General features: G+C 39.4%; 1 protein-coding gene across 1 annotated transcript in view; it reads right to left on the minus strand.

Annotated features, from left to right (window-relative positions):
• USP24 (ubiquitin specific peptidase 24) overlaps positions 1-6,872 on the minus strand; it is a 50,422-nt gene extending 43,550 nt beyond the window's left edge. The window contains exons 1-7 of the mRNA XM_009074614.1: positions 6,713-6,872; positions 5,700-5,767; positions 4,138-4,281; positions 3,337-3,459; positions 2,397-2,432; positions 1,912-1,977; positions 329-394 (exon numbers count right to left, since the gene is read on the minus strand). Coding sequence (XP_009072862.1) covers positions 329-394; positions 1,912-1,977; positions 2,397-2,432; positions 3,337-3,459; positions 4,138-4,281; positions 5,700-5,732 — 468 coding nt within the window. The 5' untranslated portion in view covers positions 5,733-5,767; positions 6,713-6,872. The remainder of the gene's footprint in view (positions 1-328; positions 395-1,911; positions 1,978-2,396; positions 2,433-3,336; positions 3,460-4,137; positions 4,282-5,699; positions 5,768-6,712) is intronic.
• Between the last annotated feature and the right edge of the window lie 12,025 nt (positions 6,873-18,897).

The raw sequence follows: 18,897 nt of genomic DNA on the forward strand, positions 1-18,897 counted from the left end.
TCTCAGCCAGAAAGTTCAACTAATGCAAAATCCACCCATTAGACTGGATTCTTTTCCCACATACTTTACACTGATGAAGCTTCCTAATGGCAGTAGTAAAGGTTCTCACTGCTGCAGACGTAGATACATGACTACAGATCACTGTTTAGAAAACGAATCTGAACATTGTCTGAGCCCTTTATTCATCACCCTTAGGACGCTCAAAATGGATCTTGTCCTTAATGCAATGTCAGTTGTGAAGGCTTTACAAATTAGTCATGAGTTTCACATCAACACAGTTGGAAACAAATTTTCAGTCCTCTGACAGCTCATAACAAAGGCATTTTACCTGTACTACTGAAGAGTTAAGATATTCTGCACAAACTCCAAACGGTTGAACTAATGCAGAGATTGCCTGGAAAAAAGACAAGCAAGTATTTAAGTGCACATTTAAGAGATCTTTTCTGAGCTAGTAATCTATACCTTAAAAGGCAAATGAAGATGAATAAATATTAGTTATTTCACATGATAATTTTCAGTCCTTTACTACAATTGATTTTGGTGTGCAAGTCCTTTACAACAACGCATGGTTCAGAAATGAGATTTACTCTACAGCATACAGTAGAGTATGTACTATGTATGTTATATATGGCATACAGTATGTGTTATATTTTGCCTGAAGTTAAAAACACCTTCCCAGTTTTCACTAATCTTGGTCCTCTCATCATTCTGTTCAGTTTTCTCTGACTGTTCCTGTTTCAGCCACAGAAACAAACAGACGGAAAGGAACACATCACATTTTGCTTGCTCTCTACAGCAATCAGAAGTGTGAATGCAAAACTTAAGGTTAAAGCCATATGGCAAATTTCTTTCCCAAAGCATTACGTGGGAGAAAGCTTTTGTAAATGTGTCATACATGTCAAGAGCTCTTCAGCGCATGATTTTAAAGTGGTATCTATTATCAAGAAATTAAATGTATAAAGGCATTTGTTGACAATAAATAACATCAAAATTGGTTTCCTCTCACACTGGATCAAGAATTGTGAAACTGAGTGTGCACCACTGCAATCAAAGGGCTAAATTAAGTGATGCTGACCCAGATTTCCTTCCTAAGCAAGCAGTTATTAATCATTAAACAAAGTCAAATCAAAGTTTCTATTGCAGGACTGGGATGCAAATGGAGTTTCCTTATTCTTCTGCCATGCTCACATATGAACCTATCTCCATATAAAGCAGCAAATATCAATATCCCAAGAAAGGAGTTGAATTCTCTCCAAATGGCATTTCACTGAAAGCAGACTGATTTGGGGGGGAGGGGGGGGGCACAAGATTCTAAATGACATTGTTTTCCTTTAGCTTCTTCATTCCTCAAAGCTTGAAAGATTTGGAAGCCTCCTGAATATAGGTTAGGAAGCTAAAGCTAACCAAGCTGGGCTTTGTCACCAAAAATAGTTTAGCACTGTGGAACCAGTCAGTTTTTAGACACAGCTCTTGGAAAGTTGCTTAGGATTAGAGACTGTCTGTCTTCCTAAGGATTTGTTTTTCCTCAAACACTGATTTCTACAACAAATGACAGAAGTCAATTCACTTGCAGCTAAATGCAGCTATGGGTGCAGTAAACAGAAAATCAGAGACATACTGGTGAACATACAATGAAACTACTTTGATTGATGTCTAACCAGAAGGCTGAATGTTAGCAGAAAGGTACACTAATTGTTCATCTTTTCTGTGATGTCTCAAAGGTTTAGTCAGGATTCTTACGTACAACCAACCTCATTTGACCTCCAGTCTGACAGCACTTCTCCAGGGCTCTGTGGGAGTGTTGCTCTGGTACCAGAGCAAAGGTAAGAGCACTGCCAAAAAGGACACTTCTGGTTCTACATGAAGGGTGTAATGGAAACGGAGAAGTCTCGTGACAGAAGATAAACTTACCCCAAGTTCAATATCTTCTGAATTGAGTTTGGACTGAATTGCTGAAAATCCACCCAATTCTGCAAACTGAAATAAAACAATCAATATTATGTAGTGAACTACAGTCTTTTATCTTTAAACTAAGTAAAACTTGGTCTTGGATAAAAATGGACATAGGGAAAAAAGCTAGACCCCATACAGAAACAGCTGACTGGCCTGGCACTTTTAACTGGGAGACAGCACTGCAGCCTAAGCTGAGCTTCCTCTACTCATAGCTACCACGTTAGGGTAAAGGTGCTCAAGGGAGAAGGCAACAGCTCAACAAGATGTATTTTGCAATGTCCCTTCCCTAAATATAGGCAGGATTCAAACCTCAAACTATATTTTTGTGGTTGTCAGAAAAGTGAAGAGTGGCAAAACAAATTGGGGGGGGAGAAGAAATTATCTCTGAAGACCAATGAATTCAAGTGACAAACAACAATTCTGCTTGGTTTACGTTTACCTACCCTGTTTACCAGATCCACCAGCCACCCATGAGGTTCCTTGAACAACAAAAACATTAACAAATTAGTACCTGTAACATCCACGATAAACATTTGTCTTCTGAAACAGATTTGGACAGACACATTCAGCCCATTAACCCAGACCTCAAATTCATGCACTATTATTACAAAGAAAACAGCAATGTGTTTGTAACAGCTCCTTTAGTAAGTGTGTAGCTGGAGCTCTGGTTGGGTCTCATGAGCACCATCCTTTTTTGGACTCTGCTTGACATCACTGTCCATGTGCTGTGGCAACAGTGTGCAAAGTGGCTGCTGACTCACAAGCAACTGTATTTATAGCACATTAGCAGTGTGGAACATTACTAAAGAACCTTTCCCCAAGCAGCAGATGTATTATTTTCCTTCTACAGTGACAAACTTGTTTCCTGAAGGAGAGATCAGCTCCAGCGATGCTGTTTTGGACTCACCCATCTGGAACAACTGTGACAAGACAGGGCAAACCCCAAAACTGCCTCCTTGCCAGTGAGTCTCACTTGAAGATATCCTGTCCTTGGCTGCCAGAAAAGCATGAATTCTCTGCTAGAACTGAACACTTGGAGTCATCCTGGTCATTTCACACTCAACAGCCAAACCGATGTCAGTCCTTACATACGACAGATCTACCCATTGTGTACTTCATGTCTAAGGCAGCTCACAGATTGCTGTGCTACTTTGGACATGAGAGTACACAAATTTCTAAATCTAGCCTCTAATAGAGAACTGGGACAATTTGAGAGGATAAATTCATTTCTACAGACCAACATATATTCAAGCTCTATTTGCTTATAATTCTTGGTGACACATTTAATCTTTCTTGTGTTATAAATGCCTACTAATCAAACAATCTTTTCTGAAATAAACACATCTACCCTAAAATTAGTTTCTAGGGCATGGCCATGCTTACCTTCTGAAATGTGGATATGGGTGAGACAGCATGCATGTTCCCCTCCCCAAAGACTTCTGCCCAGTTTCTCTGGCACACCTTCATTCGGTTCTTGAAATGATATTCATTGTCGGGATTAAATGCCTGGGAAGAACAATGAACAGTATGGTTTATGCCAGTCTCAAATCTCACCTTGACAGTATTTGACTTTTTTAGGGGAGCATTCTCCTGGTTGGCAGTTAAAGATCCAGCAAAACAAAGCTTAACAGAAGCCCCCTGGTCCTGCCTCTCAGTTCTTGACATACAAAGCATTCTGAAGCTTCCATTCTGTACAGACAATATCCAATACCCAGAGAGCTGTAGAAGAGGGAGCTGAACTCAAAGTACCAGTTTAAAAAATAAACACTGAAGTGACAGCAAATGTGGGGTTTTTTTGAGACTGCTAATTTTCAGCAGTTTTGAACAGCACTCACCCCTATGAATCGAATCATAGAATCACAGCATTTTAGGGGTTGGAATGGGCCTTACAGATCATCCAGTCCCAACCCCTTGCTCTGGGCAGAGACATCTCCCCCCAGAGCAGGTTGCTCTTCATCCACCCTGGCTCTGAACACTGCCAGGGTTGGAGCAGCCACAGCCTCCCTGGGCAACCTGTGCCAGTGTCTCACCAAATTGCACACTGGATGTAAAACATCTTCAGCAAGCAATGGCTGCAGATTGTGAGACAAACTACAATTTACACAGTGAGAAAAGGCCATCAGGACCATAAATACAAAATCGCAAATACCCAGATATTAGAAACTGCATCAGAGAGTCAAATACCATTGTAAGTACGCCGAGCAGCCCCACAGGAATAGGATCTTGTTTTACTCTTTCTGCAACCAGGTCCACTAGCAGCATAAGCATGTTGTATATTCCTTCATGGATTTCAGTTCCCCATTTGTGAACAGCACTGGATGTCAACAACTAAAAAAAAAAAAAAGTAAGTTTGAAGTTTGAAAACAATCACAAAACAGGAGAAATTTATCACCCCTTGAGCCTGTTTCCACAGCAAATGTTTCCTTCGAGTGTACTGATCACTGTCTGGTGTGTTTTTCAGATGCTCTTCCTGAGCTAATGGCTTAAGAGTTAATTCAATTTGTAATTTTGCTGAAGAACACCTTAAATCACAGTTTATGACAGAAATTAAAATGTATCAAACTGTTTTAATTTTCATGCACTAGTAAAGACAGTAACCTTTGCAAAGAGCAACGAATAAGAAACTAATTTGTTCGCAGATTGAACACACAACTATTAAATCTTCAAACAGGCAGTCAGGGAGCTGCACTGATTCAGCTCTAATAACCATTTACCAATTCACACTTTTTGTGCAGCTTCTATGGAAAACAAAGGACATGTACCACAAAGAAAGAGGTATTTAATGCTGCTTCCCACCTACTGAAACATGTTCTTTAAATCTGGTCTCATGTGGTTGTTTACAAGGGACACCAGGCTGCCATCTGCAAATTTCAGCTACTTTCTGGTGTGTCTGAACAGAAGCAGTTAAAAACTTACTAGTTTCAATACAATTCCTTTTTTTAACATTAACAGGGTCTCCTGAAAATATTTCAGCATATTGTAATTCAGCACATTCTGAACTTAGATTTCTACAGATTATCCTTCTGGAAGAACAATCTACACTACATATGCAAAAAATACCAAGTAATATAAAACTATTGTATGTAAGATTACCCTGATAGCCAAATGGAAAAAGAATTTTCCTTTAAATTTCTATCTTCCTTAAATATAATTATCTCCATATTTTAAGTCAGGACTGAATAGCTTTTTAGAAAGTGTATGTGTGTTTTTATATATGTGGTCTAAGAACTGGGCAAGAAATTTAGGCAGTATCCAAAATAGATGGAACAGAGGGAGGTAAACTGGTTTGGGGAGCTCTGTAGAGAAAATTCACAATGACCCAGAGAAACACAAGACATTAAGCACTGAGGGGAAAAGCAAATTCTAAATGATTGTGAAAAGAATTTAGCAACCCTCTAAAGGAGCAGAAAGAATACTTAAAGGAAATCTGACTCTGAACTTGCCACCAATGGTGTTTAAACCTGTCTTTAGGCTCTGCTAATTACTACAGAGCTCTTCATTTAAGAAGAAAAAAAAAGAAAAGAAAAAAGCTATGTGAAGTTGGCCAGAGTTACAGAACTGGGACTTTGTATGATTTTAATTTAAGTCTCTGTATGACTTGAATCTAGGAAAATAACTTGAGTGTGATCTTAATCTAGGAACACACTCAGTAGCTGCCAAAGTTTCTGAAGTCTGGAGTTATAAAACACCATTTCTGCCATGAACAATGCAAAGAGACATTGAATTGGCCTACTGTACCTACTTACCTTTTTAAATGCTTCAGGCATGCATCTGTCCATAAATCTCTTGCAATTCTCATCGGAATCAGAAAGACCTTTACAGAAAGAAGAGTGCTTTTTAAAAGTATTTTTTTTTAAAAAAACTTTTTAGGATTACCTCAGGGACCCTGTTACAAGTTTCTGGGAACACCAACCCAAACCAGCAGTAATAAATGTGCTACTGTTCATTCAGAACTAGCATTCATTTTATGCCACAAAAAAGTACTACTCAAGAGAACTTGCCTTTTAGAAATAATTTGCACCTTCTACAACTTCTTCAAGCATTACTAGCATAGTAAGTATTTCTCCCTTCAAAGTTTACCATTCATACATCATTACTGATGCTTCACAGCCTCCATCCAAAACCAAATCTAAGCACAGCCTTTTAACACAGATTAGAAACAAAGAAGCAAACCAGAACCACTTAACAACTTCTATTCTTCCAAGAGATTACAACATCCCTTTAGTCTGCCATCAAGGCACGACTGAAAAAACATCTTGTACCCTCATTATATACCAGTTGCTGGGCGTGATGCCTCCTTAACACTCTTAACCCCAGCCAAACTACTGAATACAGAAGTCAAATTCGGGTCTAATGCAATATAAGCATTTCACTAGGGAAAACCAGCCAGTTATACAAGCGTGGTACAGCATGGATTTAGATGACAGCTTGTTTTTCCGAATGGAAAATAACCAGCACAATGAAAAAAGAGAGCCAGTAATTCAGCCCTGAAAAACTGTAATTCCTACAATCATTAGAACATAAAGAGACATGTGCTTCACTTTTTAAAAGCATTTAAGTAAACACATTACTTCAGTGAAAATAAGATCAACATTCTTTTAACAGCATTGGGTAGAACAGTTCACTGTTAACCACCTTCCCAGAGATGTGATCATTCTGCAGGGCGCTAAGTAAACAACTGCAAGATTACAGTGCCCACCATACTGTCTGTGACATCCTCTGAACACATGACCTCTATATGTGTGGAAAGAAAACTTACCCAGTCTTGCTAGGTAGGTGGATGCAATTAGGCACTTGCCTAGAGACTCCTCCCGCTTGTATGGTATGGACCAGTGATCTGTTAAAACCCTGCTCTCCAGTTCATACAAGTTAGTTGTTGGAAACTCAATCCCTTCACCAGAGCAATTCCCATTTTCATCATTTTTCTGTAGAAAAAAAAAAAGGAGTTCAAGTGAAACAATTTCCTAGACTCATGAAAGGGCTGAGTAGTTTCAGAAAAGGCAGCTGTGCTCCTAACGAGCATGTCAAATTCTCAACCCTGAGGCTGCTTATATTTTTCAAAGTAGAATTTAACATTTCAATTTGAAGGGATTACATACCTGTATCTGTTTCATGTAGGTGCTAACTACTATGTTTACATAACTAATTGCCAACTAATTGCTTATTTCAGCGGCAAATCTTGTTCCTTAGTGTATCAGATCCTACAGCCAAGTGATAAGTACTTCTAGTCCCTGTGAGACTGCAGAGTACAAATTTTGATCTCCATAGATCTGCATATTAATCTTCTGTTCAACAACTGCTGTAGAATATGGAATAGCTCATTCTAAGGGAGGTCCATTTCACCTCGTCACATTAAGAAATACAGGACACAGTTCCAGAACGTCAGGATGGTTTTTTTACTAGCTAGTATCTAAACAAAAACCTACATCTTAAATATAGTTATCCAACAAGGAAACTACAATTACCCTTCTCCCAAAGTCAAAATGAGTTACTGGAAAATATTCTGGAAGGTAACAGGAAAAAGGCAAGCAGATGTCTGCAGCTGAGCTTTACAGGTCTCTCTGCTGGTACCACTAACCAGCAGCTATTTCTGTGTACAGGCAGGACACAGAATTACCCCCCGCTCTTCACTACGTGCCATGTGAGGCAACTGCCTCAGCAGAGCCAAACCAAGAGTAGACAAGTTACTCATTTATTTTCTTTTGTTTATTTTTTAACCTCACAAAGACGCCAACTACTTAATGTGTCAAAGAGTTCAAATGGACTACCTTCCCCTGCCTTCGCAACAGCAGGCAATGCAGGCAGGAGACAGGACAGAATGTCTGGATCAGGCCTGGCAGCACACAGGAGTGACTGTCAAGAGACAGTGGAAAACACAAGCGCAGTGATGGTAACAAGATCCCACTGAGAGAGGAGCCAGAGACATGGATGGAGGAAGGACAAGCAGGAAACACATTCAAGAGTACAAAACACAGTGTCAGGAAAGTGAATGGAACAAACAGAAAGGAATAAACCAAAAGAAAGAACTGAACCCTGGAGGACACTGTATACAAAGAATAAAACCAATATAAACACACTAATGTGTTTCCAGCTCTCTCACTGCATTTGCTATTTGTAGTATTAGACCTGGTTTTTATAAAGTAAATGTGTCAGACTCACTTTTATAATAGTTCAAAAATTTTAAGACAAGGAAACAGCAATTGCATAGAATTTATCCTTTAAAGTTCACTGACAGCACACAAGGCTGAACTTAGCAGCAGATTCTGGAGAGCAGCAGTAAAATTTACAGGAATGGAACACAAAATAATACTCAGAAAATACACATATGTCAGTGTTTGGGAAATAAGGTGCCACCCTTCTCAGCCCTCTGCTAAACATTTAGTTCTGAGTTTGTCACTATGGGAAGTTGCACTTTAACAGACCTGAATATCAGCTTCTGAAACTGTGGTCACCTGATACAGCACTGTGCATGGAAGCCTAATGTAACTCACATCTAGCAAATCATGCCCTATTTAAATACTTCAAATTTTGGAGAAGAGATATTTGAAGGTCTCAATGAAAAGACACTGAAAGTATTTAGAAGCATTTTTTAGGAATTATCTTGTTGTATTGACTAAACAGTTTACAGCTTTGGTAAAGGACACCCCATGCAGAACACAAACCCATTTCCTGTAGAAAACAATTGTGAGGTTATCAAGAAAGCTCTTACAGTAACAGGACAAAATAGAATGGTTAATATAATAAAGGCAGACTGGGTATAATATAAACACCCAATTGCTGTGTGTTCAGTGATTGCAGTTCAGCCTAGATTTCAAGCCAAGGAAAGCAAAGTTTCAACAAATGATTACAGAAACTGAGCTATGGTTGCTCCATTCCCTGGAGGAAATTGTCCACATTAAATAACCTCTCCATTGCTAACACTGGTTTAAAGCGATGCAGAACAGCAGTGCAGACCTTCAGCTGCTGCTGGAAAACTCCACTTGTTGTTCTGCTGCCCCATCTGCATCCAGCCAATGCTGCTCTTCAGCTACCTCCTTCCACACACGGAACTGACAGCGTCCAAAACTGAGAAACTCATAAGAAAACAGTGAGACAATACAAGTTGTTCACTGCACATTTAGCTCCACCATTATCACTAATTGTGCTTAGGACATGTCTGGCCTATTCCTGGGTTGAGTCTACTAACAATGTAATGAAAGTGGGTTTTTTTTTACACAGGAAAAAATGACTGTGGTACTGGGAATACTGCCCTAATAATAATGGGAACTATTTGCATTGCAGCAAGACACTTTTGGCACATTCCACTAATTAGAGACAATGAGTCTTCTTGCTTTTCAGTTTTCTGCTACTAAAACTCTGCACAGAAAGTATCAAGTTTATTTAGGAATTTTATAACACATCACATACAAGTAGCTTCACAGCTACTGTGAAACCTGCAACATTCTCAAATAAATGCGTCAGGTAGTTTAAACCTCAAATTCTCCTTTGAATCATTACTGAATTTAATACTCTGCATTTCTTAGAAATTACAGCCATGTTCGGTTTATATTAGTGCAGACTGAGTCTTGTTCTTGCAATGTATCTCGTACGAGTCTCTTTAAAGACTTACTGCTGATCTTTCAGATTTAGTGTCCTTCTGTGCAAGAAAACCCCCAAATTGTTCACCATCCAATTTTTAAATCGATTTGTGTACTGCTCTTTAAAGCAAGGGATTTATTACCAGCAGCCCACAGCTGCTGCAGCAAGGTGAAACGTCAGCTCAGCTCTTGCATAATCTTGTGTTGGCTGGAGATCTTGCTCACAGATCTTACACTCCAGCACAGGCTGGAGATCTCACTTGCTCTGTTAACACTCACAAATGCAACACAGCTCTGAACAGGGATCCACAATTAATGCTTTGTTACTGAGGAGCTCAGAATTGTCACTACAGACTCTACTGAACGGGTCTACCAGGGAAATAAAAGCTTTTAAAGAAAGATTATGGTATACATGAAAGTAAATAGTCCGCAGGGCCATGTTAGCCTCCCCATGGTTTTCTGGATCTCTTCCTTGGGGAATAACATGGGTTTTGTTTGCCTGTTTATTTCTTAAATACACACACATATATATAACACTACATCCCTTCCCTCAAATATGTGACTTAAGAATGGTGTCTGCAGCTGATGATGACCTCTATCAGGACTCTGCAATTCTGGCTCAGCAGACTTAACACTGGACTGGCACCTCACAAGTTAAGGATTTGGAGGTTTGTTCTCCAACAACAGATTAGTAAAAAGCAAAAAACCCCACCCTATTCCTGGCAAGCAATAGGTCATCCAAAGATAAACTGTCTAAGTCTGTAAGAATCATTGTTTTCTGCAACAGGAAATCATGGTGCACATCATGCATCTGTGACAATTCTCTCTTCTCCATCTGAAGTCTTGAGACCAAAATACCTTTGCTAGTAAACCTTTAATATAATTTTCTCTGCCTTTTGATGTATACCTTATTACACAAAAGCCCTGAAGATCCCCTCATTCCAGCAGTCTTGACTCTTCTGGCTTATTTTCAAGGTGTGAAAATACAGTTACAGCTAAACATACACACACAGGCTCCCAAGAGAAATACTCTCACAGGAACAGATTCAAGCACTGATTCAAGATTCCCCCTCTGGGGACCTGGCACCTCCCAGAGTTGCTTGCAAGGCTGAACAAACAAAAATTGTTAAATATCTGATCAATAAAGCATTGCTTAAATCTGTAATATAAAACCTTTCATGAAAGAGTATCATAGAACAAAGATTAGCCCTCAAAAAACCCATGAAATATAAATTAACTTTAATTGCCAAGAGGTCACAGTTTAAAGCCTCAAAATGTATTTCTGCAGTATTCAGCTAATTAACTCAAACACTGTTTAACTGAAGCCACTGACAGTTCCCATACCAGTCACTCTGCATAAAACAACAAAGAGTTTAAGAACTGTTTTGATGCTAATTGGCAGTCTTAGTAATGAAATTACAGTCAAATTGTAATTTAAATTTGTTAATTTGATTTTGATAGAAGGTTATTATCATCACCGGAGCTAAGTCACATCATGTGCTCTTGAATCGAATGTAACAGGAAATAGAACCTCAAAGTCACATTTCTTTCAACAAGCAACAGGATCAGACTTTCTAAGACACCCACAGACCAAGCAGTTCCCTTCACTCTCATGCCTCTCTAATACTCAAAAAATTATCATCGTTTTATAGCCAATAAGACAGATTTTTGATATTTTATTGTATTGTTAAAAAACCCCACAACATAAACAAAGAAAACTCCCCCAAAAATCAAACCATATTGTGTTACTATGTACCTGCAAACAGGACCAAATTTAACTGCTCTGAAAAGCAGTACTGAAAAAATGCTTAAAGCCGAATTAGCAGCCAAAAAATTCTAGGTCCACCTTTCAGTTTTTATCACAGACATGGTAAGCACGAAGACATCAGTTTTTCAATGCTTCGGCTTCCCCAGCCGTGCAGTGTCCGCAGTGATGCTCCCCTGTGCCACAGCACACTGATGCACCACTTGCAGAGGACTATAAGGCTGAAGTGGAGGCAAGGTGAGCGAAATACATCAAACACCCATAAAACAGAGCATTTATCTGCTCTCTGATCTACAATGTCCATCAATTTGTGGGACAAGCTATGAATCCTGAAGTCATGACTTAACAGTCCCTCCATCTGCCAGACTATTGATTAAAGCAGCTTTTACTTTCACACCTGGATGTCAATTCTTTTTTCTTTTAATTAAGTCCTAAAAAGAGGATATTCTGTTACCTAGAACTGAAACACTAGGGTAAGAATTCAAAGGCTTTCAAATAAATCAAAGCTACCACCTTGCACTTACACATGAACAAGCTAAGAATGAAAGTTACAGTTTCATCCCTGTAACCTACTTGCTTTTTATAAACTGGTACTCCAGAAGCTTAAAGAACTTCTTGAAACTCATGGTAAGTGGCAGATGTGAGAACAAAATTGGAGAGTATATCCTAGCTGCCTGTTCTTGCCATTAGATCAAACTCACTGGACCCACATTGCTAAAAGCAAGTTTGGCATCCTGTTGTGAATCTGACAATATTTATAAGCCTCAGAAAACGGTGTCATATATGGAATTTCCACGTGATGTTTCTTATTTGGCAATAAGAAAACCCACTCTGATTTCCTGGATGTTTTACTGGCCAACAGACATTTACTTGCAAAGTACAGTAACAGTTTTTAACTGTTTTAAGTCCTAAACAAATATAGCATCTTGGCCTTGAATTTTCACCCAGAAAAACATATCTGTATGCAGAATTTCTGAGTACAGCAACAGATAGGAATGCTTTTTGTTATTTATGTCCTTTTTGATTGTAAACTTCTTGGAGAGATACATGGATATTTTGTTTTACTCTTTCTGCATAAAAATGAAGCTCTTTAGTTCAAATTTTACCACGGACTACTTTACACAACCAAATGCAGTCTTGTCATAAGAAATGATACTAGGATTTCATCATGCTAATATAAAAGAATGATACCAGTCTATTACCAAAGGAAAATAAATGGCATATTACAGACTCCACCTAACTAAATCTGATTTGGACTCTCATCTCACCATAAACACGTCCTAAGAAAACTCTGACTGATTTATTGGATGTCCTCACAGAAAGTCTTGGACACTGACCTGACCTGAGAGTAGTACCAGTGCACAAGTGTCAGGTTAGACTAAACCATTAGTCGTTGTAAAGTATTATAAGAGGTCAACCACAAAAACTTCATGGCTCCACCCTCCTTCTGCCCCCATCTCTCACAAGAACTGTTTAAGACCGGGAATAAGAACATAATATGAATTTGAAAAATAAAAATAAATTTAGTAAAGCTAAAAATTAACTAGGATTTTCTAAAAGCATTGCTTATACTGCTCTCCCTGATTTTCAGGAGGATGGTGCAGTTACCAAGCAATATTCCTCAAACTACCTGCCTGTTTGTTCAGACATAAACACAGTCCTAAGCACTTAGGCAAAACAAAACAACTGAGGCTCTACAAAAATCACACTTGAATCAAAACATCCATTTAACTCTAAAAATAAAAGGAGTTTCTTTGTCCTTTTATACTATTATTACCATAGCATTCAGTGAAATCTGAGGCAGAGATTTGCTGCAAGCACTTTTGGTAATGTATTTTGAGGTTTGATAACAAGTTGTAGGCAGGGGAGAGGTCATGGAAAGCACTCTTAGGAAATGCCATTCATAAGGCACCAAGGAAAACACTTACCTTGCATGTGTTTTCCGTCTTGTCTGTGGATATATTTAAAAGCTTACTTCATTAGCGTCACTACAGCCAGACTCGGAGTCAACACCATTTTACCTCCCAACCCTTGAGTTTTCATTAGCACAAAACCGTAAGTCTGTTCCCAAACAACTCAAAATAACTTTGTGTGATATCAGATAAACATTGTGCTTTAAAACAATAAAACAATGAATCACAAACGCTTAGCATTTCAGTACTTAAAATTAAGTCAATACTCGTATCTCCCTTTGCCGAAACACCAGGCATTAACGGAGAAGTGCTGCAGAACCACTTGTTGAAGTATTTATTGCAACATTTTAGCGACTAAAGGTCAGGCTCTGGAAAGGAAAATTAATTCAATAATGCTGCAAAACACTCATCTGTACTTCTGATGTACAGTGAGACAGAAATCAGAACTGACAAAGCAGCTGATTTTGACTGGGTATAATAGCAAAATTGTGATTAACTAATAAGAAAAGTCTTTAAATGCCTCTCAAGACTGCTCTGGCTGGGCATCAGAAAAGCCAGAACTGCTGTAAAGTAGTGAGCAGGAAGCTCAAGTAGCAAGAAACACTGAGCACATTGGCTTTTAAAACTAATTTTCATCTGGCCTGTGAAACATACATCCCAAAGGCTATTCCTACAGCAGCACAAATACGTGGTTTTTTTCAAAATAAAACTTACAAAAGAAACAGGCACTTCCTTTCCATCTTTGCCCTCCTCATACAAAGAGCTACTGTTCCTTAATCCAAAAGCAATCCAAATGATTTGCTGGAATTAACTTCTAACACTGGTTAATTTGTTTTTATTCTCATTCTTCCTCAGTATTTCACTTCCTCATTAAACAGCTGCCACAGAATAGCACTGTAAACTGGGAAGATGACCAGAAAATGCTTCCAGAGGACATTATACCAAAGACTTCCTGCCCAGCTGAGAAGTTGGCTATAGAATTGTCTCCTACCTCCACTGACCCTGCAGGCATCACCTTCACCAGCGAACCAGTAATTATAAAGTGCTCCTTGCAATCCAACAATTACTCTAACGATCACGTTAGCATGATAATGAGTTCGTGAGTTATTCAAAGCAAAGCTTACATTTAAAATTAACCAACGGCACCTTTCAGTGCTACCCCTATTTTCCCTAACTTTATGCAGCATCTCTGTTAGTCTGTGTTGTACCAAGAATGAAACCCAGGCTATTTTCTTTCAAATGCTTTCAAGAAAGCATTATCACAACCAGAATCTAAAAGGAGGTTCTACACCAGGGCCACTCATTTTTGAAAACAGTAATGCTGAAAACCAGAAGTGCTAAAATACTAATTCCACTTGACACTCCGATGGCATCCAGCCAGGGCCTCGATGCCAGAATCCACCACAGAGCTTTATTTGATTGCTTAATTGTTTTACAAGGCCAATTCATAGACCAGCCACACTGTAAACCTTCCACATGAGAATGCAAGAAATATTCGCTTTTGCACAGCTCAAGACTACTTACAATACAGGAGACTGACTTGAAACATATAGAATTGTAGCGTGAAATCCATCTCATTTGCTTGAAGGCTAAATACTTTCTTTGTCTTTAAATAAATACAGCTTCTTCCATTCAAGGATCAAAGAACTTCACTAGTCTAACGACCGTGGTTCTCCTAATAAAGCACACACCATTATCCTCATTTTACACATTAAAAGCTCAACCAGAGGTTAGGTTTCACACCCACCGTGACGCAGCACATCTGTGGCAGAACTGCTTTCAGTCCTGAGCTCGAACAATGAGGAGAGGTAGGGTTTGAACACAACAGTTCTGCAGCATGACTAGTGAGAATGTTCCTGGCACTGGTACTCACTAGAGTTGCTGGCCTGTTTCTTTTTAAAAATCCCTTTCTCCTGAAATCGAACAGCACCTCCAAAGCAATCTTAGACAAGGCTTCTTATATAAACCTTACCTAGTAAAATCTGGTGCAGATAAGCTTTTGATCCAGTTCAACTAAAAAACCATAAATCAACAGAGCACATGCTGAAGGGGACAGGAATAGCTAGAGGGTAATATAATCTGTTCATCACAATTTACACAAAAGGTCATAGTAATGACTCTCAGAAGCTGTTTTAAAAACAAATGGAGATTATTTTAGTAAAGGTTATCCAAACCGTTGCTGTATGTTCAATATTTTTAGTGTCAGTAACCCTTACCACGATTTTAGGTTCTCTGGTCACAATCCCCACATTCGTTTAACCTGCTCTTCTCCATCCCATTCCTCTCAAACCCATTAAAGCCAGTGATTGTGGCACTTGTGGCAATTCATGGACACACTGACAGACGTTGTCATCACATTCATTTATAGTCTTGTCTTAAATTATAAGGATTTAGCAGCAGTTCATAAAACAGCTTATCTGTCAGTCATACAAAGAGATGAGCATACCATCCTTCACTCGCCTCCCTCAGCAAAGAGTCACACCGTGACAATCTGTATGTTGCCTAAGGAATAAACACAGAAACCCCAGATTCTTGCCAAATTGCACTTACCAGATTTACTTCAGTCAACAGACATAAATAGAGAAGTTCTGTCAAACAGGCACAGTTACCTCTCGCAAAAGCAGGTGATCCCAGTGTACCCAAGTGGTTTGGAGGCACACAGGGCAAAACTTCAAAGCAGCTGGAAACCTCAAGTTGAGCTTCCTGCTGTTTCAGGAAAACTGCACAAATGAACTGAAGCTTTGTATTTTCAACTTTATCTGGCCTTTTTCCTTTGAGGAGTTAAGCATGGTCATGACAGCATCAACACCAGAGGCACATCACAGCTATTAACTTAAACCTGGATCAACTGTACACTCTTTGGAAGACACTGCCCCGCTGAAACTGAAGTTTCAGCGCTCAGGAAAACGAACTTATGCACATCTTCATCTCAAGCTTCACACAAAAAGCAAGGACAGAGCATGTGCTGGGCCAGCTCTCAGCAGCTGTCTTGCTTCTGGGCCAGTTATTCCAAATTCAGCCTTCTCTAACACTCCCAGACAGCCCTGAACACCAGCAGTCTGGACCACTGAGAGGATTCACACTGACTTCTACAATCTCATCTAAAGAAAACGTGTTTTTACTACTATGATATGCATCTGGTTGCTGTGCTGTTCTCAATGAAAACCATCAGACAAGCCTTTCTTTGATCAACATGAGTACTGAACAGAACAGATTCTAACATTATGTAATAAAGACCAAATAAGCATATGCAAACATAATGGATTAATTACTGATTAGGAAAAATGTAGAGTGTTTAATTATTCAAAGATCTGTTCTTATATGCACGTTAAAAGTGTACTCAGCCAAAAAAGGAATGTAAATGCAAAGTACAGACCTGTTACATACATGTCTTGAAGAATGACTAAAGTTTTCTTGTTATTTTTAAACTTAGAACACCTAATCCTAACTTTTGTTCATGAAATAGTAGACTGGAAAAAATTATTTAGGGGAAAATTACTAGGAATTGTGCTCTTTGAATTATATGTTCATGTATGTTACTGATACATAAAATCCAAAAATCAAGCTAGAAATCTAACATACCACCACCTCCCCACAGAATAAAAGTTAAAACTGGTATTATGATGAGAAGGAAGAATACACACTCTAAGAGCTGTTAGGAAAAGAGATGATAGTGAGAGGCAGAAAACCAGAAATAACATCTGAATTACCACAAGACAGCATGAGGTACAATATGTTTCACCATAATGTGTATGACTACAATGAATAATATAGCTGCTTGTGCAGTGGCTTTCTCTACAGCTTCATATGCCATAAGCTTCAGCTGAATGGAAAACTACTGATTAACCTGATTAATTAGTGATTAACCCCCTAAAGAATAGCTGCAGTATATTAAATGCAATTCTAGAATACATTTGAAGAATGAAAAAAACCAAGAACTGATCACGTATCATTTTTCCCCTTTTATCTATGTCAAAAAGCTGTTAAGTTGTATTGCAATATTAGACAAGTAAGCAAAGGCAACAATCCCAATCTTAAGACTTGTACAGGTTTAACTCTTATTGCAAAAATACTGTTTTGCATCCATGTGCAGAAGTTGACAGATCCTCATATGCAAACGAATCCAATTACTAAATTGAGGCCTGAATTTATATAAAATTTCATGTAGCAAGACACCACAATGCTCTGAAATTCCTGCCCTGTGCAGTTATTTACCTATATTGAAATGCTTTGGCTTGCCTTCTGTGGGTTAACAGGAACACAAGTCAGAGCAAACAAGAACGTGAGTGGCTAAAGGAACTCTTATAAAAAGTGTAAGTTTGATCAGACACACAAGCTGAAATCGTAGGGAGGGAAATCCTCTTAAGAGTTGTCAAAGTGTCATTTGTAAAGGAAACAAGAGCAGGAAAAACAGTGCTTCTCTGAAGTTTACTCTGACAGCTTCTCTTGAAATGTCACACTGACAAGCCAGACTATCCCAACCCTAACTCCATTCAATAGGAAAATCCACCCTCTGGGTGGCTACGGGGATCTGAATGTCAGCAAGGAGAACTCTCATTCACTCCCAATCCTTCACAGCAAAGGTTAGAAAGCAGTTCTCTAATGCTTCAATCAGGGAAGTTAAGCAGTGACTCCACTTACGCACAGCATACGTGCCATCCCACAGATCACCTTACTCCACGAGCACACATCAGAGGCTTAGAGGAGCTAAGGATCTAACCCAGTTAATTCAGTGAACAGGATCACCTATCTTTATTCTGCAAGACTGGACGTCAACATTCTGAGGCTACAGATACGGATGATCTGTGCAAGTGTAGTTACGTACAAGGCATGAGTGTGTATACTGCATAAATGTATTTACAGACAGATACACACATGCACAAAGAGCACTTTTCTGGCAAGGAAAACCCTCAGGATATTGTTCACTGGACCCTGGGAGGGTACATGAGTTTCCCTGTTTTTATTCACATGCTTAGGCATCTGCTGTTCACCAGTTCTTGAAACAGAGACTACCCCAGGTGGCCTTTTGGTACCACACAGCAGAGCCTTCTGCTGTTCTCATCCTCACGAGTCCCACGGTCTGGACACTAGTAATTAGCTCTTTTCATATAAGCACTCTGGAAGTTTAGGGAAAAAAACCTAGAGGAGGAGAAGGCTTTAAAGGAAAGCACTGCAAGACTGTTCCAGGCAGCAAGGAAAGCACTGTGAGTGTATCTGCTGGTTGAGGAGTTCGGAGTTCGGGAAGAGGATGGAAAAGAGAAAGAGGCAAGCAAGAAGGAAGAACAAAACCTGGGAAAGGCTGGCATTCTCCAGCACTTCTACCTACTTCGGCTGCACTTTAGATCAGAGCTGTAAGCTGAGTGAACACCTCGTTTTGAAAATACTTGACCTCACTGCGTTCCTACTTATCCGAATAAAACCGTACACACAATCATACCCACACCGCACTTTACTTCACATTGTGCAAACAGTTAGAAAAAGCACCACACACACTCATTAGCCAGTGAGATTATGCAAGAAGGCACAAGAGGGAGAGAGCGAAACCCAGAGACGCACGGTAGCCACACATTCCTGGAATGCCAGGGAAAACCCTGGGTGCGCTTCACCTTGCAGCGAGCGCGGGGAACGGGCTCGGCGCGCTCCGCCCGGGAGGGAAGACGGAGAACCCCCGGGCCGGGGGGCGAAGGGG

Source organism: Acanthisitta chloris, unplaced genomic scaffold (genome assembly GCF_000695815.1).
Source record: "Acanthisitta chloris isolate BGI_N310 unplaced genomic scaffold, ASM69581v1 scaffold6740, whole genome shotgun sequence".
Classification (NCBI taxonomy): Eukaryota; Metazoa; Chordata; class Aves; order Passeriformes; family Acanthisittidae; genus Acanthisitta; species Acanthisitta chloris.